Source organism: Xyrauchen texanus, chromosome 38 (assembly GCF_025860055.1).
Source record: "Xyrauchen texanus isolate HMW12.3.18 chromosome 38, RBS_HiC_50CHRs, whole genome shotgun sequence".
NCBI classification, from domain to species: domain Eukaryota; kingdom Metazoa; phylum Chordata; class Actinopteri; order Cypriniformes; family Catostomidae; genus Xyrauchen; species Xyrauchen texanus.
Genome location: NC_068313.1, coordinates 34468098 through 34491488, shown reverse-complemented (window position 1 = coordinate 34491488; position 23391 = coordinate 34468098). Strand labels below are relative to the sequence as shown.

At 38.6% G+C, this 23391-nt stretch overlaps 1 protein-coding gene across 1 annotated transcript; it reads left to right on the top strand.

The window, feature by feature from the left end:
* Nucleotides 1–3528: 3528 nt before the first annotated feature.
* Nucleotides 3529–21676, top strand: prss16 (serine protease 16). The gene is made up of 9 exons (XM_052110281.1): nucleotides 3529–3775; nucleotides 5551–5732; nucleotides 6223–6455; nucleotides 10560–10695; nucleotides 15798–15912; nucleotides 18600–18801; nucleotides 20778–20868; nucleotides 21022–21221; nucleotides 21307–21676. Exons 1-9 carry the CDS (start codon nucleotides 3551–3553, stop codon nucleotides 21414–21416), a joined length of 1494 nt encoding a protein of 497 aa, XP_051966241.1. The 5' UTR covers nucleotides 3529–3550; the 3' UTR covers nucleotides 21417–21676.
* The last annotated feature ends 1715 nt before the right edge of the window (nucleotides 21677–23391 follow it).

Below are 23391 nucleotides of genomic sequence, written 5' to 3'. Positions count from 1 at the left end.
TGTCTGGAGTGCCCATGGCTGAGAATCCATCTTGAATATACAAATAAGGTCAAAACAGTTCTTCCTGGTGATCACAGACAGCCATTTGAAATGGTTAGTGGTGTTCCCAATGTCCTCTATCAAATCTGCACGCACTATTGATTTAGTCCGTGGTTTGTTTGCAGCCTATTAGTTACCTGAAGAGGTGGTCTCCGATAACGGGGCTCAGCTCATATCGTCCGAGTTCACAGAATTCTTAAGGAAAAGGAATCAAACACACTTGCTCCAGCATATCATCCTGCCTCAAACGGTGCTGCAGAGCAGTCAGGGCAGATTCAGAAACGAGCTCTCCTGAAAAGTGTCTTGGATGGTAAGCCAAAACCGTCTCTCAAACACAGGCTTGGAAATGTACTAATCATGTATGGTAGCACTCCCCTTATGGTTACTGGAAAACCCCAACAGAACTATTCCTCAAGCGTCAAATCCAAACATTACTGAAGCCCAGCTTGTCCAAAACCATCCAGGAGAAACAGCTTGAACAAAAGACACAACATGACCGGGGAAAGAGACTTCTGAGATCATTGCTGATGTGCGTATAAGAATGTGGCAGGGCGGAGGGCGGTGCCGAGTCGTGATCATACACACTCGGTCCCTTATCAGGCACAAACACACACATGACGGACATGTCCGTAAACTATCTCTCTCTCGTCGCACCACCGTCTGTCATCGGCCTTTATCCCCCTCGGAAGCTGTATGACCCGGCCCCGCCCCCCGCTCTGTCACAAAGACATTTCTGGAGAGGAAAGGAGAAATGGTTGAGAGCAAGTGTCATTGAGAGACTGGGATCTATAACTTACCTCATACAGCAGGGGCAAAGAAAGTGCACTGTGCATGTGGATCACATGTTACCTCGGAGATCTGGGGTTGGAAACAATCTACCTGATGTGCAGGAGGGGTCAAACAGGGGTTGAAAGGACAGACTGTGACCTCACCTGTTGATGAAGGTGTGTCAGACCCTGAGGCTGTAATCTCACCAATTCCTGAGTGTGCGGGTTCCCCAGAAAAACCAGTGTGCAGAAACACACAAAGGGTGTTTCTGGCCTTCCATGTGTGCTCAGTTGACCCCAGATGCAGTCTGCAGTGCGCATGATAGTGAGTCAGTATATTTAGCAACTGCTGACCATTTCCTCTTCCTCTTTATCATGTTCCGCATACTTATTTCTGTGATCTGATTAAGGTCACACCCGTCCAACAAGGTCAACCGTAAGGCTAGAACATCTGTATATGGCCTCTATTCTGTACACCCATTTTCTCCTTGTTACCGCTTTCCCATTGGCTGCTTATTGTCTCATGAAAATATAAATGACATGCTTGCTCTAATAAACATTGTGTAGATTGAATACAGACCGACGGTGTGTTGTTCTTTCTACTTCCTTCGCGAAGTCTCCAGAGACTCAGACTCATGACTGCACCTCACTGGGCACGAACATACAAAGACGGGACCGGGGAATTGGAGATTGCGACTAGATCCAAAATATTCCTTACAGTGTGTGTGTGTTTGTGTGTGTGCGTGTGTATGAGAGTGATTGAATTTAGTTCTGCAAGTAAAGCCGTGAGTTAAACGCATTCCAGTGTCCCATCTTGATTTCTTAAAGTAAGCACATCGTCACTTGGAGATATATTACAGCTATGATGCATTGAATCTTCTCGAATCTTCATTTTATGCTGCAAGGATTAGGGGACAGGGGAGGGGGCCGGCATATAGTGCCGTTTCCGGGGAGCGGAGACAGGGCGAGAGGGAGGACAGGTAGGGACAAGTGGGGGAGGAGCAGTAGGAGAGAGAGAGAGAGAGAGAGAGAGAGAGAGAGAGAGAGGGGCTTGGACTGCTTGCCGGCTCTCGGGTAAGTCGCCATGTGGGCTTCGGCCAGCTGGATGTGTCATCCATCAACGTGGGCTGATGGCACTGGACCCAAAGTGCCAAAAGTTTGGAATAATGTACAGATTTTGCTGTTTCGGAAGGAAATTGGGAATTAATTCACCAAAGTGGCATTCAGCTGATCACAAAGTATAGTCAGGACATTACTGATGTAAAAAACTGCACCATCACTATTTGAAAAAAGTCATTTTTTCAGATCATTTGGTGCCAGAACATCACTTGCCATTATATCAAACACAGCTGGAAGCTATTTGGTTTGTTAAATGAAGCTGAACATTGTGTTTGTGTTTGTTTTTGAGTTGCACAGTGTGCAATAGACTGGCATGTCTTAAGGTCAATATCAGGTCAAAAATGGCAAAAAAGAAACAGCTTTCTCTAGAAACTCATCAGTCAATCATTTTTTGAGGAATGAAGGCTTTACAATGCTTGAAATTGTCAAAAGTCGCTAGTAGCTTCATGGCTCTTTTGGCTAAGCGGGTCAAAATTCGCTAAATCTTGTGACAAAGTCGCTAAGTTAGCAAAACTGCCAATAGCTAGTTATGCAGTCCAAAAAGTGACAGCAGTAGAAATGGCCACAGGAGAAAAGAATTACAAGGATTAGCGACATCGCAACACTCGCTGGCGATGTGAACAGGGCTTTAGCGCCGTTATCTTGACATATAACACTCATATTATAAAAGAAACAAATACTGTAACTATCATATTAAACAGCAACTATCATGTATCACTACACATTTACGAGTCTGAAAAATATTTAGGCTAATACATTTTCTTTAAATATATATTTTATAAGAATAGCCTACACATGGGCATATTTATTATTAGTGTTGGGTGTAATACATTACAATTTATATTTATAGTTAATTACTGTAATCAAATGACTTTTCCATTTAAGAAGTAATGTAAGGGATTACTCTTAATTTTTCAGTAATTTGATTACAATTATTTCTGATGTAATTGTGTTAAATACTGCACAGACAATAGAACAATTCTATATAAAACAATAGTGAATTTAATATCGAATTTTAACATCTAACGTTAAAATATTTGTTTTCTAATTTACTGCTGCCCCCTTAAATTCTTTGACCAGTTCATGAATAATTTATTTGATTTTATATTATTTATTTAAAAGAACAGTTTCATGTCTTTCCTTGTATTTTTCATCTGGTCGAGGTTGATAAGGGTTTTAAAAAGTAATTAGTAATAAGTAATGCAATTAATTTTCAGACAGAGTAATTATTAATCTAATTACTTGGTTCTTAATATGCATGAACACGCATTTTATATTAGAATGTAAGTGCTTAACGTCAACGCTTTTAATTAATATTCATGAGACACGCCTTCTAAATTAGAATATAAGTGCCTAACGGCAACGCTTTTAAGTAATATTCATTAGACACGCCATCTATATTCGAATGTACGTGCCTAACGTCAACGCTTTTTAATTAATATTCATGATAAAGGACTTCCCCAATAGAAGAATCGCAAGGACCCGTCAGCTTGCCCTACTTAATATTCATAAGCCATTCCTTCAGCATAGTATGATTCGTACTTTGTAATTCGTGGTGAGGAGGAAGGCATATCACATGATTACAAACACATGATCACATGATAGAGGAACAGTTTCACGTCAAAATGGCTTCAGAGTGTAATAAGTTTCAGAAATATCCTGCGATTCTTATAATTGCTGCAGTTTTGGTGTGTATTTTGTGCGACCCGTGCGCTGCACACTTCAGAAGACCGCGCAGATATGAAACTTGGATGCATGTAAACACTGTTTCTGGACCCGAAGTGGACCAGCAGTGGTTTATACAGAGACTGGACCACTTCAATGGGGCCGATACTCGAGTCTGGAAACAGGTAGACTACACTGCACAAGCACCCTTACAATAAAGTGCTGTGATAGTACAAAGGGACAGTCATGTTACCAGATTGTAATACAATGGTATTGAATGGTCAATGCATGTAGGCTACCTTTGCAATTTACATAGTACTGTAAAGAATACAGTGGTTTTACCAAAAATTTCTAAAAACATGGCTTTGCCATATTACCATGTCTTAAAAGTTTCATTGTGCTATTTGGTACATTTGGATCAAAGATCGTTTAGGCCGAGACGGACCACTTGTATTGATTATTGCGGGAAATTGGAACGCCCAAAATGGCGGATGTATAAGAGGAAGTCTGCCTCACAGGTATAAGAGCCAATCACATTTTAGACACAGACATAGCCTGTCATTCAACGCGAGGACGCGCATGCGCTTTAGCTAGACCGGTCTGATAAATAGCTTTGTTTTAACGTAATACGAGCTAAAGAAACACAATTTATGATCAGATGTTTTCTAATTTAACTGCTAATTTGAAATATGTTTATTGATAGTAATCTTGACCAACTGTTTTGGAGAGTTCAGTCTTTCCCCATTCAAGTAGATTGGAGCTGTATTTTTATACTGCTTGTTTACATAGAAAATAGCTGCCCTGGATCTTTTCAAAGATGGCCGCCGAGTGAACTGACTTGCCTTGAAAGGGACTTTGATTTGTTGGGAGAGAAATGTAACTGTTACAATAGTATAATAATGTTAAACAATAAAAAGCAGCAAAATATATTATATTTATACATACAATTCAGAATGTACTGTAACAAATAACGCATAAAATACAGAAAATGCCAGTATATCCCTTATAAAAAGTACTGTACCATGATTCACTGACGCTATTATGATGGAAATGGCACTTTGTTATATATAGACTACCTTGGTACTGAATGTTTACTATTTACAATTAAAGGGACAGTTCACCCAAAAATGAAAATTCTCATCATTTACTCACCCTCATGCCATCACAGATGTGTATGACTTCCTTTGTTCAGCTGAAAACAAACAAAGATTTTTAGGAGACAATTTCAGCTCTGTAGGTTCATACAATGCAAGTGAATGGTGACCAAAACTTTGAATGTCCAAAAAGCATAAAATGCAGCATAAAAGTAATCCATACGACTTCAGTGGTTAAATCCATGTCTTCTGAAGTGATATGGTAGATGTGGGTGAGAAACAGATCAATATTTAAGTCATTTTTTACTCTAAATCTCCACTTTGACTTTCACTTTCAGATGTAAAAGTGAAAATAGAGCTAAAAAAGGTCTTAAATATTGACCTGTTTTTCACCCGCACCTATCATATCGCTTCTGAAGACATGGATTCAACCACTGGAGTCTTATGGATTACTTCTATGTTTCCTTTATGTGATTTTAAGATCACCATTCACTTGCATTTTATGGACCTACGGAGCTGAGATATTCTTCAAAAAATCTTTGTTTGTGTTCAGCAAAAGAAAGAAAGACTTCCACATCTGGGATGGCATGAGAGTGTTTTTTGGGTGAACTATCCCTTTAATAATGGTGTTGACCAGGTTCAGTACTTTAAGGTACTTCAAAGAATGGTACTTTGTTTTTGCTTGTGAGTAAATAAGTCATTATTTACATGATTTATTTGACGTTTACTGCAATTATTTGTGCAATAAGAGTAAGTAAGTGCAACCTACTGTCTTTAAAACACATTTGAGTTTTTATCCATTGATTTAAGAGACTAACCCTGTGCGAGATCACAAATGTGTGCAACTTAATTTTTTCCTTCCATAGAGGTATTTTGTGAACGACAGTTTCTATAGACCCGGCGGTCCGGTGTTTCTGATGATCGGTGGTGAAGGTCCGGCTAACCCCGCCTGGATGCAGTACGGATCCTGGCTGCTTTATGCACAGAAACTGGGCGCCTTGTGTTTATTACTGGAGCACCGCTTCTATGGCAAAAGTCACCCAACAGAGTGAGTGACAGTTTAAGCACTCAACAAGGTCATTCAGGTTTATTAACACTAGAGGGCACCGAAAGCCTGTAACTGCACCACTGTCCCGCTCACAAACCGAAACCTCTATATACTTCTCAATCCTTTACATTTTGGATGCCCCTTTTCTAACACACACAGGGTTCAGAATCAAAAGAATAGTTCACCCAAAAATGAAACTTATGTCTTTATTTTCTCATGCTATTCAAAACCTGTATGCTGTTATTTTTTCCCATTTAACACAAAATTAGACATTTTGAAGAATCTTAAAGCAGCTCTTTTCCTTACGATGACATAGTTCATAGTTACATGTCTGGTAAGCTCCAAAAGGGACAAAACACATCATAGACATTGTGCTTATATGCCTCTTGAACCGCCTGTACTGGGATTGTGAAGTGTCAAGTTATGTGTCAGGATTTCTTATGAAGTCATTATTGATTCGTGATTGATTGTCCTGTCTTTGTGTTATCAGGGATCTGAGCACTGCAAATCTGCGTTTCCTCAGCAGTCGTCAGGCATTGGCCGATCTCGCTCACTTCCGTACGGTTACCGCTGCAACGCGAGGCCTGACCAATAGCAAGTGGGTTGCATTTGGGGGCTCCTACCCAGGATCCCTTTCTGCCTGGTTCAGACTGAAGTACCCACACTTAGTCCATGCTGCCGTGGCAACCAGCGCACCTGTTCATGCCACAGTCAACTTCCCAGGTGTGTGTCTCTCTCTCTCTCTCTCACACACACACACACACACACACACACACACACACACACACACACACACACAGAGAGAGAGAGTGCAGAATGAGAATAGAGCATTAAGCCTCTCGGTGTGATTTTACTGTGGTGAAGGGGGTTTGTAGCTTCTTGTTGTGCTGAGCAACACCTAAATGTGGTAAAATCTCTGCAACGCATGGTTTTGGGTGGCTTATTGCTTTACTAAAATGGTGGCAACAGCAAATAAATAGTTTTTTAATGAATGTATTATTAATAATAGTCACAATAAACTGTTCTTTCACTAAATATAGTTCATTAGCCTAACTGAGGACAGATTACAGGTAAAGTGATTATTTGGGGTTACTGGTGTTTTTATTGACTGTTTACGGCTTCGACTGTGACCCATCCAGTCAGATTTTAGAACCGGAACTATTTGTTTTAGTGTTAAGTGTTTTATCCAGGTAAGTTTAGTTTGTAGGTTTTCTGTCTGTCTGTATTTTTTGTGTTCTTTCACCTATTTGTTCTTTTGAGGAACTTTATTTTCTTTTGTGTGTTCTTTAGCTCGTTTTTTCATTCTTTAGTTCTTTATTTCCTTTTGTTTGTTTGGTTTCTTTGTTCTGTCTGTCTGTCTTTCTATCTGTCTTTTTTGTGTTCTTTCAACTTTTTGTTCTTTATTTTCTTTAGTTTGTTCTTTCGTTCAGTTGTTTGTTGGTTCTTTTTCTTGTGTGTTCTTTAGCTCATTTTTTCATTCTTTAGTTCTTTATTTCCTTTTGTTTAGTTCCTTTGTTTATTCTTTCATTTTCTTTCTATCTTTCTTTTATATGTTGTTTCGTTTGTTGGTTCTATTGTTAGTTTGTTCTTTTTTGTTTGTTTGTTTGTTGGTTATTTTGTTCATTCGTTTCTTCCTTTCTCCTTTTTTTGTTTGTTTGTTGGTTATTTTGTTCATTCGTTTGTTCTTCCTTTCTCCTTTTTTGTTTGTTGGTTATTTTGTTCATTCGTTTGTTCTTCTTTTTTGTTTGTTCTTTTGTTTGTTTGTTGGTTATTTTGTTCATTCGTTTGTTCTTCCTTTCTCCTTTTTGTTTGTTGGTTAGTTTGTTCTTCCTTTCTCCTTTTTTTGTTTGTTCTTTTGTTTGTTTGTTTGTTGGTTATTTTGTTCATTCGTTTGTTCTTCCTCCTTTTTTGTTTGTTTATTGGTTATTTTGTTCATTCTTTTGTTCTTCCTTTTTTGTTTGTTCTTTTGTTTGTTGGTTAATTTGTTCATTCGTTTGTTCTTCCTTTCTCCTTTTTGTTTGTTTGTTTGTTTGTTTGTTGGTTATTTTGTTCATTCGTTTGTTCTTCCTTTCTCCTTTTTTGTTTGTTGGTTATTTTGTTAATTCGTTTGTTCTTCCTTTCTCCTTTTTTTGTTTGTTCTTTTGTTTGTTTGTTATTTTGTTCATTCGTTTGTTCTTCCTTTTTTTGTTTGTTCTTTTGTTTGTTTGTTGGTTATTTTGTTAATTCGTTTGTTCTTCCTTTCTCCTTTTTTGTTTGTTCTTTTGTTTGTTTGTTTGGTTATTTTGTTCATTCGTTTGTTCTTCCTTTCTCCTTTTTTTGTTTGTTCTTTTGTTTGTTGGTTATTTTGTTCATTCGGTTGTTCTTCCTTTCTCCTTTTTTATTTGTTCTTTTGTTTGTTTGTTGGTTATTTTCTTCATTTGTTTTTTCTTCCTTTCTCCTTTTTTGTTTGTTTGTTGGTTATTTTGTTCATTCGTTTGTTCTTCCTTTCTCGTTTTTTGTTTGTTTGTTGGTTATTTTGTTCATTCGTTTGTTCTTCCTTTCTCCTTTTTTATTTGTTCGTTTGTTTTTGGTTATTTTGTTCATTTGTTTGTTCTTCCTTTCTCCTTTTTTGTTTGTCTGTTGGTTATTTCGTTCATTCGTTTGTTCTTCCTTTCTCCTTTTTTGTTTGTTCTTTTGTTTGTTTGTTATTTTGTTCATTTGTTTGTTCTTCCTTTCTCCTTTTTTGTTTGTTTGTTTGTTGGTTATTTTGTTCATTCGTTTGTTCTTCCTTTCTCCTTTTTTGTTTGTCTGTTGGTTATTTTGTTCATTCGTTTGTTCTTCCTTTCTCCTTTTTTGTTTGTTCTTTTGTTTGTTGGTTATTTTGTTCATTCGTTTGTTCTTCCTTTCTCCTTTTTTGTTTGTTTGTTTGTTGGTTATTTTGTTCATTCGTTTGTTCTTCCTTTCTCCTTTTTTGTTTGTTTGTTTGTTGGTTATTTTGTTCATTCGTTTGTTCTTCCTTTCTCCTTTTTTGTTTGTTCTTTTGTTTGTTGGTTATTTTGTTCATTCGTTTGTTCTTCCTTTCTCCTTTTTTGTTTGTTTGTTTGTTTGTTGGTTATTTTGTTCATTCGTTTGTTCTTCCTTTCTCCTTTTTTGTTTGTTTTTTTGTTGGTTATTTTGTTCATTCGTTTGTTCTTCCTTTCTCCTTTTTTGTTTGTTTGTTGGTTATTTTGTTCATTCGTTTGTTCTTCCTTTCTCCTTTTTTGTTTGTTTGTTGGCTCTTTCTTTCATTCTTTTTATATGTTCTTTTGCACATTGTGTCTTTAGTTCTTTATTTTCTTTTGTTTGTTCTTTTGCGTATTCTTTCATACATGCGTTCGTTTGGTTCTTTTGTTAATTTGTTTGTTAGCTTGTTCTTTCACTCGTTCATTCTTTAGTTCTTTATTTCCTTTTGTTTGTTTGGTTCCTTTGTTCATTCATTCGTTTCTTTATTTTATGTTCATTCGTTTGATCATTTATTCATTCTTTCTTTCGTTCTTTCCTTTTTGTTAATTACTTGGTTCTTTATTTTCTTTTGTTTGTACCTTCGTTTTCATTTGTTGGTTCTTCCTTTTTTCTCTATTGTTTGTTCTATTGTTTTTGTTGGCTCATTTTTCCCTGTCTGTCTTTTTTTGTGTGTTCTTTCACCTTTTTGTTCTTTATTTTCTTTTGTTTGTTCTTTCGTAAATTTGTTTGTTGGTTCTTTTTTTTCTTTCCTTTTTTTCATTTTCTCTGTTTTCCCTCAGATCTTTCCTCTGTCTCTTTAAGGAGAACAGCTGGATGCTACCATGACACAGAAATTACTTTGAACAGGGACCTTTCCCTGACACAAAGGTTCACACAAACACAGATTAATCACCAGTTTATCCTGCCCATGTGCTGGTGAATGTGCTTATTAAGTCTGTATGGTTCATATGTTACACCTCAGTACAGACAGTAAAATAAATGATGGGTTAGTTATGGAGATGAGTAACTGTCTCCTCAACTCCCTTAATGTCAATGGAGAGACACACTGCTGTTCTCTGTGAATATAGTGAGGGTGTGTGTGTGTGTGTGTGTGTGTGTGTGTGTGTGTGTGTGTTTTGCCTGTTAGCAATCCCACACCCTCGTCTATGTGGTCAGACATGAAATAGTATTGAATGACTGCATGTCTGTTGAGTTGTAAAGTGTCTGTAAAGATGTCTAAACTCTATGCAGTCATTGTGGTCATAATGCCGGTACTGACCACTTTCACAAAGGATTTCACTGTGAACAACTGTTAGATCTTTCCAGCCACAAATCAATAGCCTCTTATCTCCTTGAGTATGCAAACTGATGTTTATTAGGTAAACATTCTCTCTGTTTTATACGTTTCCTTAAAATGATGCATGAGTCCTATTCATTTCTGTAAGACATTGTGTGACGAGGAGGAGGGCGGGGCCGGGATGTGAGCACATGAGGTGCCAGTTCGACTGGGAGAGACGCACGCGTCCGCGCTGCATGTGTGTCTGTTCGTTTAAGTTTGATGTTGTTTTAAGTTCATTTATATAATTAAATTATATGTTGACTGTTCAGCTGGTTCCCGCCTCCTCCTTGCCCATCCTTATACTGTTACACATAGATTAGATTAATTTGATATTTATAGAATATTTCACCAAGTCTTATAAAGCCATATGAAAGCCTTGTGTGCAGAACAGACCAAAATGTAAGTCATTATTCACTGAAAGTCTTGAGAGCCCCCGACCACTACACTATACATATGCTTTTGTGTTCCACATAAGAAAGAAAGTTTGTTGTGTAGTGAGATTTTAAAATCATCTTGTGTGGTTTCAGAATATTTAGAGGTGGTGTGGCGGTCACTGGCAGCAGTGAACCCAGAGTGCCCACTACTGGTGAAGAAAGCGTCTGACACATTGGTAGAGCGACTTAGCGACCCAAAAACCTATGACAACATCACTAAGGACTTCAGGTATTTCTCTCTTATGCTCGCATATGCATATATGTAACTTCAGAACACATATATCTATTGTATATATACATATAACATAATAAACATATCAATTAAAGGAATATTCTGGGTTCAATACAAGTTCAGCTCAATCTACAGCATTTGTGGCATAATGTTGATTACCACAAAAATTTATTTTCTTTAAAAAAAGAAGCAAAAATCAGTGCAAAGAAGTAATAGTTTTTACAGAAGGTGCTTTAGTACTGAGTAAGGTAGAAATGACTGTTACAGTGAAAGATAATCTTCATCATCTTCTTTCGGAGCAGCCGAAATCATATATGTCTTGGCACAGGTTTTATGCCGGATGCCCTTCCTGCTGGGGCCCCCTGTGGCTGGGGGACTCTCACTCACACGTACGGGACAAATTAGAGTCTCCGATTCACTTAACCTGCACACTTTTGGACTTGTGGGGGAAACTGGAGCACCTGGAGGAAACCCACTTGAACACGGGGAGAACATGCAAACTCCACAGAGCCTTTCTCGAACCCGGGACCTTCTTGCCGTGAGGCTGTTAAGTGGTTAACAGTGCTAACCACTTTTAAGGGTTACATATTGTTTCTGAGTCTTCTGGTTCGACAGCGGAGACTCCTGTTGCGTTTTCCAGATGGAAGAGTAAACCGCTTGTGGTTGGGGTGAGAGGTGTTGCTGATTATACTTCTGCTGGAGGGAATGAGAGGGAATTTCTTGATGAGTGTGGATGTGTTGAAGACCCAGGAAAGATCTTCAAAGATGTGACCACCCAGTAACTTGAAGCTGGCACATTTATGTAGATGGGGGTGTGTCGGGGCCTCTCCTTGTCCTCCGGTGGTCCACAACAAGCTTCTTGGTCTTGAGTGTTGAGAGCCAGGTTGTTGTCAGCGCACCACTCTGCCAGGTGTTGAGCCACTTCCCTGTAGGCTGTTTTGTCATCACCCCTGATCAGGCCTACCACCGTGGTGTCATCTGCAAACTTTGTTATGGAGTAAGACCCATGCAGCTGTTTGCCGTCATAGGTGAAGATGGAGTAGAGAAGAGGGCTCAGCACACAGCCCTGTGGTACACCAGTGTTCACTGTGTTTATGGAGCCCAACAGGCTGTGGTCAGTTAGTAAGAAAGTCCTAAGTCTAATTGCATAGTGAGTGAGTTTGGAAACCAGCTTGGATGGGATGACCGTGTTGAAGGCAGAACTGAAATCAATAAATAGCATCCTAACATAGGAGTTGCTATTGTCCAGGGGGGTCAGGGCAGAGTGGAGAGCAGTGGTGATGGCGGCATCCTCTGTTGACCTGTCGAGACATTGGTTACAGAGTTGGGTGCAGGCAGGATTTCAGATGGGAGTGAACCAGTTTCTCAAAACACTAATTATGGGAGTAACAGTGACCGGACGGAAGTCAATGGGGCCCATTTTTGGAGGGTTTAAACAGAAATTTGAAGCTTATCATTTTATAAAAGCACTTCCATTAATTCTTCTGTTAGAACTTGTGTATTATTTGAAATAATGTTGTTTAAATCGTCAGTTTTACAGTCGTTTTAGGGTTTATTGACATCGTCATGGTAACAAAGTTGTAAAATTGACTATAATTTTACACAGAAATGGTAAGCGATTTTATCACACTGAAATCATGTTTTGGAATGCCCAATTCCCAATGCCCACCAAGTCTTCGTGGTGGCATAATGGCTCAATCCGGGTGGCGAAGGATAAATCTCACTTGCCTTCGGAGACGGTCAATCCACACTTCTTATCACGTGGCTTTTTGAGCGCGTTACCACGGAGACCTAGCGCGTGAGGAGGCTTCGTGCTATTCTTCGTGGCATCCACGCACAACTCGCCACGTGCCTCACCGAGAGTGAGAACCACATTATAGCGACCACGAGGAGGTTACCCCGTGTGACTCTACCCTCCCTAGCCACCGGGCCAATTGGTTGCTTAGGAAGCCTGATTGGAGTCACTCGGCACGCCCTGGATTCGACTCCAGGTGTGATAGTCAGCGTATTTACTTGCTGAGCTACCCAGGCCCCTACTAAATGTTTTTGGACTAATGTGCACTAATGAATCATGCACAGTGGGACCCGGAATTATTATTTTTTACGTTTAGGAATGTGTATATGGTTAAATTTGGATTTATCTCTTTTGCAAGGATGCACTTAAATCAAATGGTGTAATTCATCTTCTGGAAATGGGGGAGCTAGAGACTATTGCATGGGAACATGAGAGCATGTATGATACAAGTGTGTGTGTGTGTGTGTGTGTGTTTGAGTGTGTTTTGGAAGGACTGAAAAGGCCTTTCTGTTGCAGTTGCATCCACTGGACTGTGACTATCCTTGTTTCAGTGTCCTTCTTAGTTCCTTTCGGCTTGTCTGTGTCTGTGTCTGTGTCTGTCCGTCCATCTGTCTGTCTGATTCGGAGATCCTATAATGCTGCCTTTGCTGTGTAGCTCAGATATGGACCAGAGGCACCGCCCTGAGCATGGTCCACAAAATGCAAAACGCTCACATTTAAAACATACTTCATATGGTTGTTCCTTCTAGCCCACAGACTTTCAAACAGATAACTCTTGAGCTTGACAATGATTCAAGAGTTTTTTGGACCAATTCGTTAAACAGAACCAGCTCATAAGAGTCGTTTTTTTGCGAATCAGACTTCAATTTTATGACCTCTGTTTTCTAATATTCTTTTCTCCCTCTCACCCACATCTCCTCATTTACTCCTCATAGAGATAGAGAGAGATGAATGTAATGACCTAATGCTGTTCCCAAATAAACAAACCGTTCCCTGTTCTGCTTAGCTTGGAGGATGCCAGATTCGGTGACGTCACAGACAGGGTGGGCAGAGTCTTGTGGCTAGGGTCAGAAATGAACCAGGACTTGGAGCAAAGATGACACAATAAGTGACATATGCCCCAGATATTTAGAATGTGGGTCTAAAAATGCCCCGTAGTGAAGTCCGTCCTTATTATGTGAAATAATTCCTAATAGTGTTAACTTGATATATCTAATTATGAATTTAGTGCCTCTGCAGACAGTGTAGTGACCTGTAGCAATCAGATATCTCTATTGACTGTCTCGGAGGCAAGTGTTTCATAATATGAAGTGTTTTTTTTTTAAGAAAACACTCCCAAACTCCATAATAACTAAACTCCAAATCACATTCAAATCTTCTGCAATGATCTAATCTATCAAAATGACCAGGCAATTGTTTAAAATGCATTCGAGTAGAGCATTTATTGTGTTATGATATCTTGTGCATTATTTGTAGCTTCCTTTGTTCTGATGTTCATATAATTGTTTATTTAAAGACTATTTAATTGTTTGTGTTAAACCGATATATCGGCCAAATATCGGTTGAATATCGGTTTCGCCCGCTAAAAGCAATTATCTGCACTATTGGCCGATTGGTTAGAACAGCCAATAATCAAGGCTGGTTATTTCCCGTCAATCAAAAGGGGCCAGAAAAACCTGTCAGACGATTAGCACAACTCGTGTTGTTTGTGAAAATATATGTCTCTTTGAATTGAGAGACAATGACCGCAAAGTCGCAATTTGTAAACTTTGCACTGCTAAAATTTCACAGCTACCTTTTAAACTTTTAACACACCTAATTTGATCAGCTTGACACCAAAGTGTTGTTAAAGCCATAGTGGAGGTTGCTTTAGCTCCATAATTCAGAATTAAGTAAATGTAAGTTAAGAATGTTAATGTGAGTTAATAATATGATTTTTGTTTCAGTTTTTTGTATATAACTGAGATAAGTTACTCTGAAACATGAAAGACATGTGGAGACTGAGAATAAGTTTGTTTCAAAATTGTGTAATTATTTATCAGTGATTGTAAAACAAGGTAGCTTTAAAAACAGCAGAATCACCAAACTATCGGTTTCAGCAATAATTGTATTATCGGATATCGGTATCAGCACACATATTTTAAAACATGATAGACATGTAGAGACCGAGAATACGTTTGTTTCAAAGTTGTGTTATTAATTATCAGTGATTTTAAAACAAGGTAGCATAAAAAAATAGATCCACCAAACTATCGGTTTCGACAGTAATTGTATTATCGGATGTTGGTATCGGCACACATATTTTAAAACATGATAGACATGTAGAGATCGAGAATACGTTTGCTTTGAAGTTGTGTAATTAATTAACAGTGATTTTAAAACAAGATAGCAAAAAAAAAAACTAGAACCACCAAACTATCTGTTTCAGTAATAATCGGATATCGGTATCGGCACACAAAATTTTAAACGTGGAACACGTATAGAAACCGAGAATAAGTTTATTTTGAAGTTGTGTAATTAATTAACAGTGATTTTTAAAACAAGGTAGCATTAAAAAAAGCAGAATCACCAAATTATCGGTTTGTGCAATAATTGTGTTATCGGATATCGGTATCAGCACACAATTCTTTAAACATGTGAGACACGTAGGGAAAGAGAATACGTTTGTTTCAAAGTTGCGTTATTAATTATCAGTGATTTTAAAACAAGGTAGCATAAAAAACAACCACCAAACTATCGGTTTCGACAGTAATTGTATTATCGGATATCGGTATCGGCACACATATTTTAAAATGTGGAAGACATGTAGAGACCGAGAATACGTTTGTTTCAAAGTTGTGTAAATTATTATCAGTGATTTTAAAACAAGGTAGCAAAATAAACACTAGAACCACCAAACTATCGGTTTCGTCAATAATCGGATATGGGTATCGGCACACATATTTTAAAACGTTGAAGACATATAGAGGCCGAGAATAAGTTTGTTTTGAAGTTGTGTAAATTATTATCAGTGATTTTAAAACAAGGTATCAAAAAAAACTAAAAACAGCAGAACCACCAAACTATCGGTTTCATCAACTATCGGATATTGTTATCGGCACACAAATACTGTATATGTGCATCCCTAATAATTGTTCATATTAAGAATTTATTTTAGTTAATTGATTTAATTGAAGTATTTTACATTAAACTATGCTTTTTTTAAATAAGGTTGGACATTATTTAGTGTCTAAATGACACATTTGTGATTATATAGTCAGCATATTGTACACAAGGCATGAAATCTTCTTTCCCTTTCTCTCAGGTTATGTTCGAAGCTTCAAATCCTGTCTGAGAAGGACTCTGCGTATCTTTTGGAGTCTTTGGCTGGAAATTTCATGGATGTGGTGCAATACAATGAGGACAACAGGGCTTTTGAGGTGCGTGACAGAGAGTAGAGATGTATATGTTTGTTCGTGATGAAAGGGTGTGTGTGTGTAGTTCTGTGAGGTCAAGTGTTGCTGTATATCTGAGTGTGTGCATAATAGCAATTGGGGTGTGTATCATCAGGCAGTCTTGAGTCAGATTACCAATAAACTGTCTTTTAGAGCTGCTGGATTGAGTTACAGAGAACACAGCTACTTTCAGAAGAGAGAGAGAGAGCGAGAGAGCAAGAGAAACTGAATAAGAGAAAGAAAGGAATAATATATGGAGAAAAGAGCTACTGTAGATATTTTTGTGGGGATCTCTCCTGCAGTTTAGGTGTTTTAAATGATTCGAAGCCACTGTATACTTGACCACGGCACTTGTGAGCATCATTTGTGAATTCAGTCTTCATATCTACAATCAGTTGGTTTACATGCACTTTAAAAGTTCAATTCGAGTAGGACTTAAACAATAATTTGTCTTTTTAAAATTTCAAGTAAACACAGTACGTCACTTACAGACCCCAAAAACGTTGCCCAGCATGTTTACTCGTTAATTAGACCACAACAGACATTGCTGTAGTATGCATGCTCCAAAAGATAGGTAACGCAAGATAGCCTATGTATTAACCCAGCCTATTTGATGTCTTCCATGCAAAAATTCACTTCCTTATCCTAACTGAAAAAGCACCACATATTTGATGATTTGGTACGTTCTAGTAATAGTGCTCCTTACACAAAGCGCATTAGATATTCAACTCGACTGCAACTGATTTCAATAGAGTTTGCTGTTAGCATGTTGCTAAGCTAACATCATGGTTACCCAGTACTCGTATGCATAAAAATAAGTAACAAATAATAGGTGAAATGGTCCGTTTTTGTTAGATTTTCCTAAATGTTGGATGTGTATTTAACGTGTATTTATGTAACCATGTGTATTTAATCCCTTTAAAGGGATATTTCATGCAAAAATGTAATTCTATCATTATTTACCAGATTTGAATGATTAGAAGAATATCTCTGCTCTGTAGGTCCATAAAATGCAAGTGAATGGTACCTCCAGATATGATATAAAGGAAACATTAAATGAACCCATATGACTCTGGTGGTTAAATCCATGTCTTAAATAGTGATATGATCAATATATGTGAAACAGATCAATATTTAAATCCTAAATCTCCACTTTAACTATCACTTCAGATGTGAATGGGAAACTAAACAGGCGCCACATGTGATGTGAAAGTGGTGATTTAGTGTAAAAAAAGAGCTTTAATATTGATCTGTTTCTCTGTTTTATGTGATTTTTGGAGTAAAAATAGTCTGATCACCATTCACTTGCATTGTATGGACCTACAGAGCTGAGATATTCTTCTAAAAGTATCCTGCAAAGTCTGAAATCAACCCATAAAATAATATCTGCAAAACTACAAAGGCAAAAGGGGTTCCTGGATTAACACTCTTTATCGGAGAAATGCTGGACTCCACATTCCAGATTAATGCAGATGTAATTTGTGAATGCAAGCCAAGGAGAACACACACTTGCACACATTCCCTGGCGAGATTCAGCGAGGTATCGGGTGTGTAAGTGGAATTTAGATTAAGAGGTGTGTCCCTGTAATCAGAGTCCAATCTCGGAATGTTCTGGGGAATTTCGGTTCTGGTTCTGATAGATTACAGCACGCATCCTGATTACAAGAGGCTCAGAGATGTTTGTCCTAAAATACCTTTTCAGTGCGATTGGCTCTGTTTCAAAACCTAGTGAGCTACCTTAATGTCGACTGCCTTTATAGGCAACTGTCTTTTAAGGGAGCATCCGAAATTAAATGGAACCTCTAAAGTGACTAATTTGGAATGATCTACAATTCAGTCAGTAATTCCGTGTGTCATATTAATGGCACTACTCACACAAATTGCATGAGAGATTCAACACACAATAAAGTTAGGCGTTAGCAACTTGCTAAGCTAATGCCACAATACTCATATTCATAAATATACATAACACACAAATACTGTATAAAGTAGTACATTTTAATGGGGTAGCTCAGCAAGTAAAGACGCTGACTACCACACCTGGAGTCACAAGTTCGAATCCAGGTCATACCGAGTGACTCCTGTCAGGCTTCCGAAGTAACCAATTGGCCCGGTTGCTAGGGTGGGTAGAGTCACATGGGGTAACCTTATCGTGGTCGCTATAATGTGGTTCTCGCTCTCAGTGGGGCGCGTGGTGAATTGTGCATGGATGACGCGGGGAATAGCATGAAGCCTCCACACACGCTAGGTCTCTGTGGTAATGCACTCAACAAGCCACGTGATAAGATACACGAATTAATGTTCTCAGACGTGGAGGCAACTGAGATTCACTACGCCACCATGAGGACTTTGAGCGCATTGGGAATTGGGTATTCCAAAGTGGGGAGAAAAAATCACCCCCATATATCATATTACCATATTGGTAATTTTTCGCCATGCAAAAACAGGGTGCTTGAGCATTTTGAGTGCTTGATTTCTGTTGCGGACCTACTTTTCGTGATAATTATGCTAATTACATTTTGGAACATCTTTCGAATCGGGAGCGCACCTACAGTATGTTGCTTTAAAACGCTGTCTAGTTTGGATGCACACTAGGTTTTGAAATAGAGCCTGTTTGTGCACATGAATACATGTAGCCATGGTCACAATGTGCTTTGTGTTTATATTTTCAGGGTGTTGTGGGCACAAACATCACCATTAAGGTGTTGTGTAGTGTGATGCTGGACTCTTCGTTAGGCACGCCGTACGATCGTTATGCCGCAGTGGCTCGTTTGATGCAGACGACTTTTTCTCAGTCGTGCACGGACGTTCAGTACAAAAGCTACATCCAGGAAATGAGCAACACTAGCTGGAGCGGCCCGGCGGCCGGAGGAGGTGTGTATGATTCTGTGTGTTCTTGTATGTTGTCTTCTGCTTATGTGTTAAATTTACATGTACAGTTTATATAGTAATTTATCAGATGAGGAACATAAGCAATTTTTCATATAAAAGTCAACAATATCTGCAGTTTTGCACTGTTCTTGTTTACGTACAATATGAAAGTATTAATGTTGCTCAATTGAGTGTGTGTGTGTGTGTGTGTGTGTGTGTGTGTGTGATGTTCCTTGCTTGTTTTCCCATTTAAAGCTCTATTAGCACAGTACAGGATGTTGGCTCTAGGCTTTTATTTATTTATTTAAATACACCTTTCCTCTCTTTTTGTGTCCCCATTTTTTCCCCGGTCTCTTTTTGCTTGTCATCCCTTTACAACAGCTCTGAACGAAAGCCTGTGTTTCTAAAGTGTAATCTTAATGAGTGGACATCACAAAGAAATGTTTGGGTCATATTTCATCATAAAGAAAATTAAGCCTGTTTTTAGGAATTTTAAGGTTTCCTGCCAAATTCTCATTAATGAAATACACCCATATGTTTAACTTTTTTAATTATTTTGTTATTTCTATTATTCTCAATAGTGATTTTCATTACTTTAATACAGTTGTTATGGCAATAAAGTACATTACTACAGTACAATAACAGTTTTAATAATCTTTTTAAAAACGACCACCCTTGGACTCTCAAGTTTGAATCCAGGGTGTGCTGAGTGACTCCAGCCAGGTCTCCTAAGCAACCAAATTGGACCGGTTGCTAGGGAGGGTAGAGTCACATGGGGTAACCTCCTCATGGTCGCTATAATGTGTGGTTCACTCTCGGTGGGGCACGTGGTGAGTTGTGCGTGGATGCCGCGGAGAATAGCGTGAAGCCTCCACATGTGCTATGTCTCCATGGCAACAAGCCACGTGATAAGATGCACGGATTGACTGTCCCATGCGCAGAGGCAACTAAGATTCGTCCTGCTCCACCACTACTTTCTCTTGGTCTAAGCACATAACTGGTAATCTGGTAATCAGAAGGACACTGGTTCGAACCCCACAGCCACCACCATTGCATCCTTGAGTAAGGCACTTAACTCCAGGTTGCACCGGGGGGATTGTCCCTGTAAGAAGGGCTCTGTAAGTCTCTTTGGATAAAAGCGTCTGCCAAATGCATAAATGTAAATGTAAATACAGCTGTGATGCATACATTCTTAGCAATTTAAATGTATTTATTCCCATAATAGAGCTGTTGCCGATTGTTGTCAAAAAACAAAAACAAAAAAATACTGAGGGAACCCCAAGGGTTTTTATAATGGCATGTTTCGATATACGAGTAAAATTAAGGCCTGTGTTGAAAATGACTTGAACAGACTTTCACGTTTTGTTCAAGAAGATAAATGACACGCAGTCAAACCTCAAACGTTAATTATGAAGCATCTGTGTTTTTAAAAAATGCACATTGCTATCACAATGCTAATTAAGGACTACAACTACCATAAGCATTTGAGCTAAATGCATTACGTAATGGACGACTATTGTAGTTCTTATTTAGCGACGGGTTAGAAACATGCATTTTAAAAAGACACAACAGCTTCAAAATCCACATTTGAGGTTTGACTGTGATTTATGATCTAGAACAAAATGTGACAGTCTCTTCAAGTAATTTTAACCACAGATCTTATTTTACTCATAATTTGAGTATCCTAATTCTAAAAACCCCATAGGAATTTCCTGAATTAGCCTTCTGGGTTTGCCTAAAAATTTTTATGTCATGGCTGAACAGCTCTACAGTAATGAGTATGGATTGTTTTACAGCAATGGGAAATTGTCATGACAATAAAGTCACAGTGCAAAAAATCTTAATGGCGCCAAAATAGGCTTCATGTTCTTTTAGCAATATATGATTTCTTATTTATTTCTTCTTTGGGGCTGTCTTGCAACATTAATGCTTCGATTAGATTGAAACTGAATTGAATTGGTGTATGTTTGTGTGTTTAGGGCGACAGTGGGTGTATCAGACCTGCACTGAGTTTGGATTTTATCAGAGCTCAGATTCACCAAACCAGCCCTTCAGTGGATTTCCATTACCGTGAGTGTGTGTATGTGTGTGTGTTTGTACTTATGGCAGCTCAGTAGGTTTTGCAACTACAGTGCATGCAGTATGCAAGCTTTCAGTCGACCTGGGAGTCTAGTCGAAGATCTTGCATAATCTCACGATTTCTCTCCCTCTTTCTCCATGTAGGTATCACCTGCAGCAGTGTGCTGATATATATAATCTGAGCACTTCATTGGATGAGGCTATTCAGCAGACCAATGAGGAATATGGAGGATATGACATCAGAACCACTCGCATTGTCTTCCCCAATGGTTCGATTGACCCCTGGCACGCTCTCGGAGTGACCCGGGACATCACAGACGACCTACCAGCTGTCTTCATCAAAGGTCAGAGGTCACACTTTTGTCTTCATTTTATTTTTCCTGTGTTCTGCCTCCTTTTGAACTCATTTGTCTCTTTATTTCCTCTCAGGTACGGCACACTGTGCTAACATGTACCCGGCCCGAGCGCAAGACCTTCCTCAGCTAGGTCTAGCGCGGGACCACATCTTCCTCCTGCTCCAGAAGTGGCTGGCAGAGTGATGGACAGCTCCAACAGCCAATCAGATACACAGATAGTATGACTGGCATGATTAATGGCCAATCGTGTGTTGCTTTGATTCTGATGTCTCATGGTACTATTGCAATGCAAAAAGGCATTTTGGCACTGTTTTTCATCAAATTTGGAATTCAAAATCAGTTTTTTTTATGCGTTATGTTTATGGAAGTGTGACTGAATGTTTTTATCTTGATGTAAATCTTTGTATATTTTGAAACAGAAATTTCTCAATAAAGCTGATTTTAAGAAATTGAAGATTTAATTATGTGAATGTGTTTGATATGATGGTTTTCGTTGCAAAACAGATAAATATTGAAGTCCTTTTTTACTGTAAATCTCCAAATTTAAACAGACCTGCGAAGCGCTCTTCTCTCCTAATGATGTGTTAACATACAACGCGAATCGAGCGTTTCGGCGGCGCGATTACATACAAAGTCAATGCAAAGACGCAAGTAGAGGCGAAATCGCAGCAGGCGGCGCGAATGGCGCGAAGCGAAAACGCGAAATCGCTTAATTCGAGTGAAATATCCGCATGACGTGTTTTCGCGAAAGCCTATCAGCATTGAGATTGTCTGGATGTAACTGACGTAGTAGCAGAAGAAATCAGGAAAAATGGATGAGAAAATGGTTGTAGCGGTGTGTGGGCACCTGGAATTATATGACACAATGTCAACGTATCTGGGACTCCCACAACAGATACAGAGCAGCAATCGTTGTGATATCGGCCATGGTTGATGCCAGACAGATAGTTTGTCATAGAAGCCCCTCCTGTCCTTGTCCGGAAGAGAGGGGGGGATACACATGGGTTCGCATTACTCGCGCGAACGCTAGTTTAAACTCTTATGTGAATGCACCATAAGTGCATATCACCACCGTCTGGGCATTTATAGTATAAAAGGTTTTAAATATTGATCTGTTTCTCACCCACACCTATCATATCGCTTCTGAAGACATGGATTAAACCACTGGAGTCTTCTGGATTACTTTTATTCTGCCTCTTTGAACTTCAACGTTTTGGACCCCTTTGACATTGTATGGACCTACAGAGCTGAGATATTCTTATAAAAAGCCTTGTTTGTGATCGGCAGAAGAAAGAAAGTCATACACATCTGTAATGACATGAGGGTGAGTAAATGTTGATTTTGAGAATTTTCATTATTGGGTGAACTATAGATTTTTTTTATGCACCATTTTATAGACCTGTCCTTACAAAATGTTCTGTGGCTGTACCATGGTATAGTGATAGTTTCAGATGCTACAATTATGGTACTGTATGAATACCACATTTGTATACTATGGCACTCCAATGTACTTCAAAGAATACTATTTTCTGGGATTACCATAATAGCAAGTTCAGAAACTATGGTAATGATTAACATAGGCCTATGCATACACCATTATATTTACAAGTTACTCCATGTACTACATAGAAAAACGTGGAACTTGCACAACGCATAGTAGTATCACCAAAACCATGGTTTGCTTAACATACTTCGAGGTATCATGATGTTGCAATATTAACATGTCCAAAAAAACTTTAGAATGGGTACCATTTTCATGTGCCATGGTATTTGCATTGTACTTTTAAAAAACAAAACACCAGTTGCACAACACGTGCGGTCTAATTTTATTGCTTTTTAAATACATATAATTTTAGGACGGCGCTAATAATAGCAACCCACGTCCTTCCGCGTGGGTGTAAATTCCAGATTGAGAAGATGAGAATTTAAATAAACTTTCACTGTAGGGCTTTTTTTTTTCATAGTAGGATTTTCGAATAGTAGGATTTTCGAATCCTACTATGCTGTAGGCTGGACTACTGAATATTAATAATGTAACGGGACACTCGTACCGTAGTCCTACTTGATTGGCTTAGCGGCTGGCAAGCACTGGTTAGAGGGCGGGTGAACGAATCCTAATATGGCGAAGCCGTTCCTCATGAATATTAAGTAGAATGTC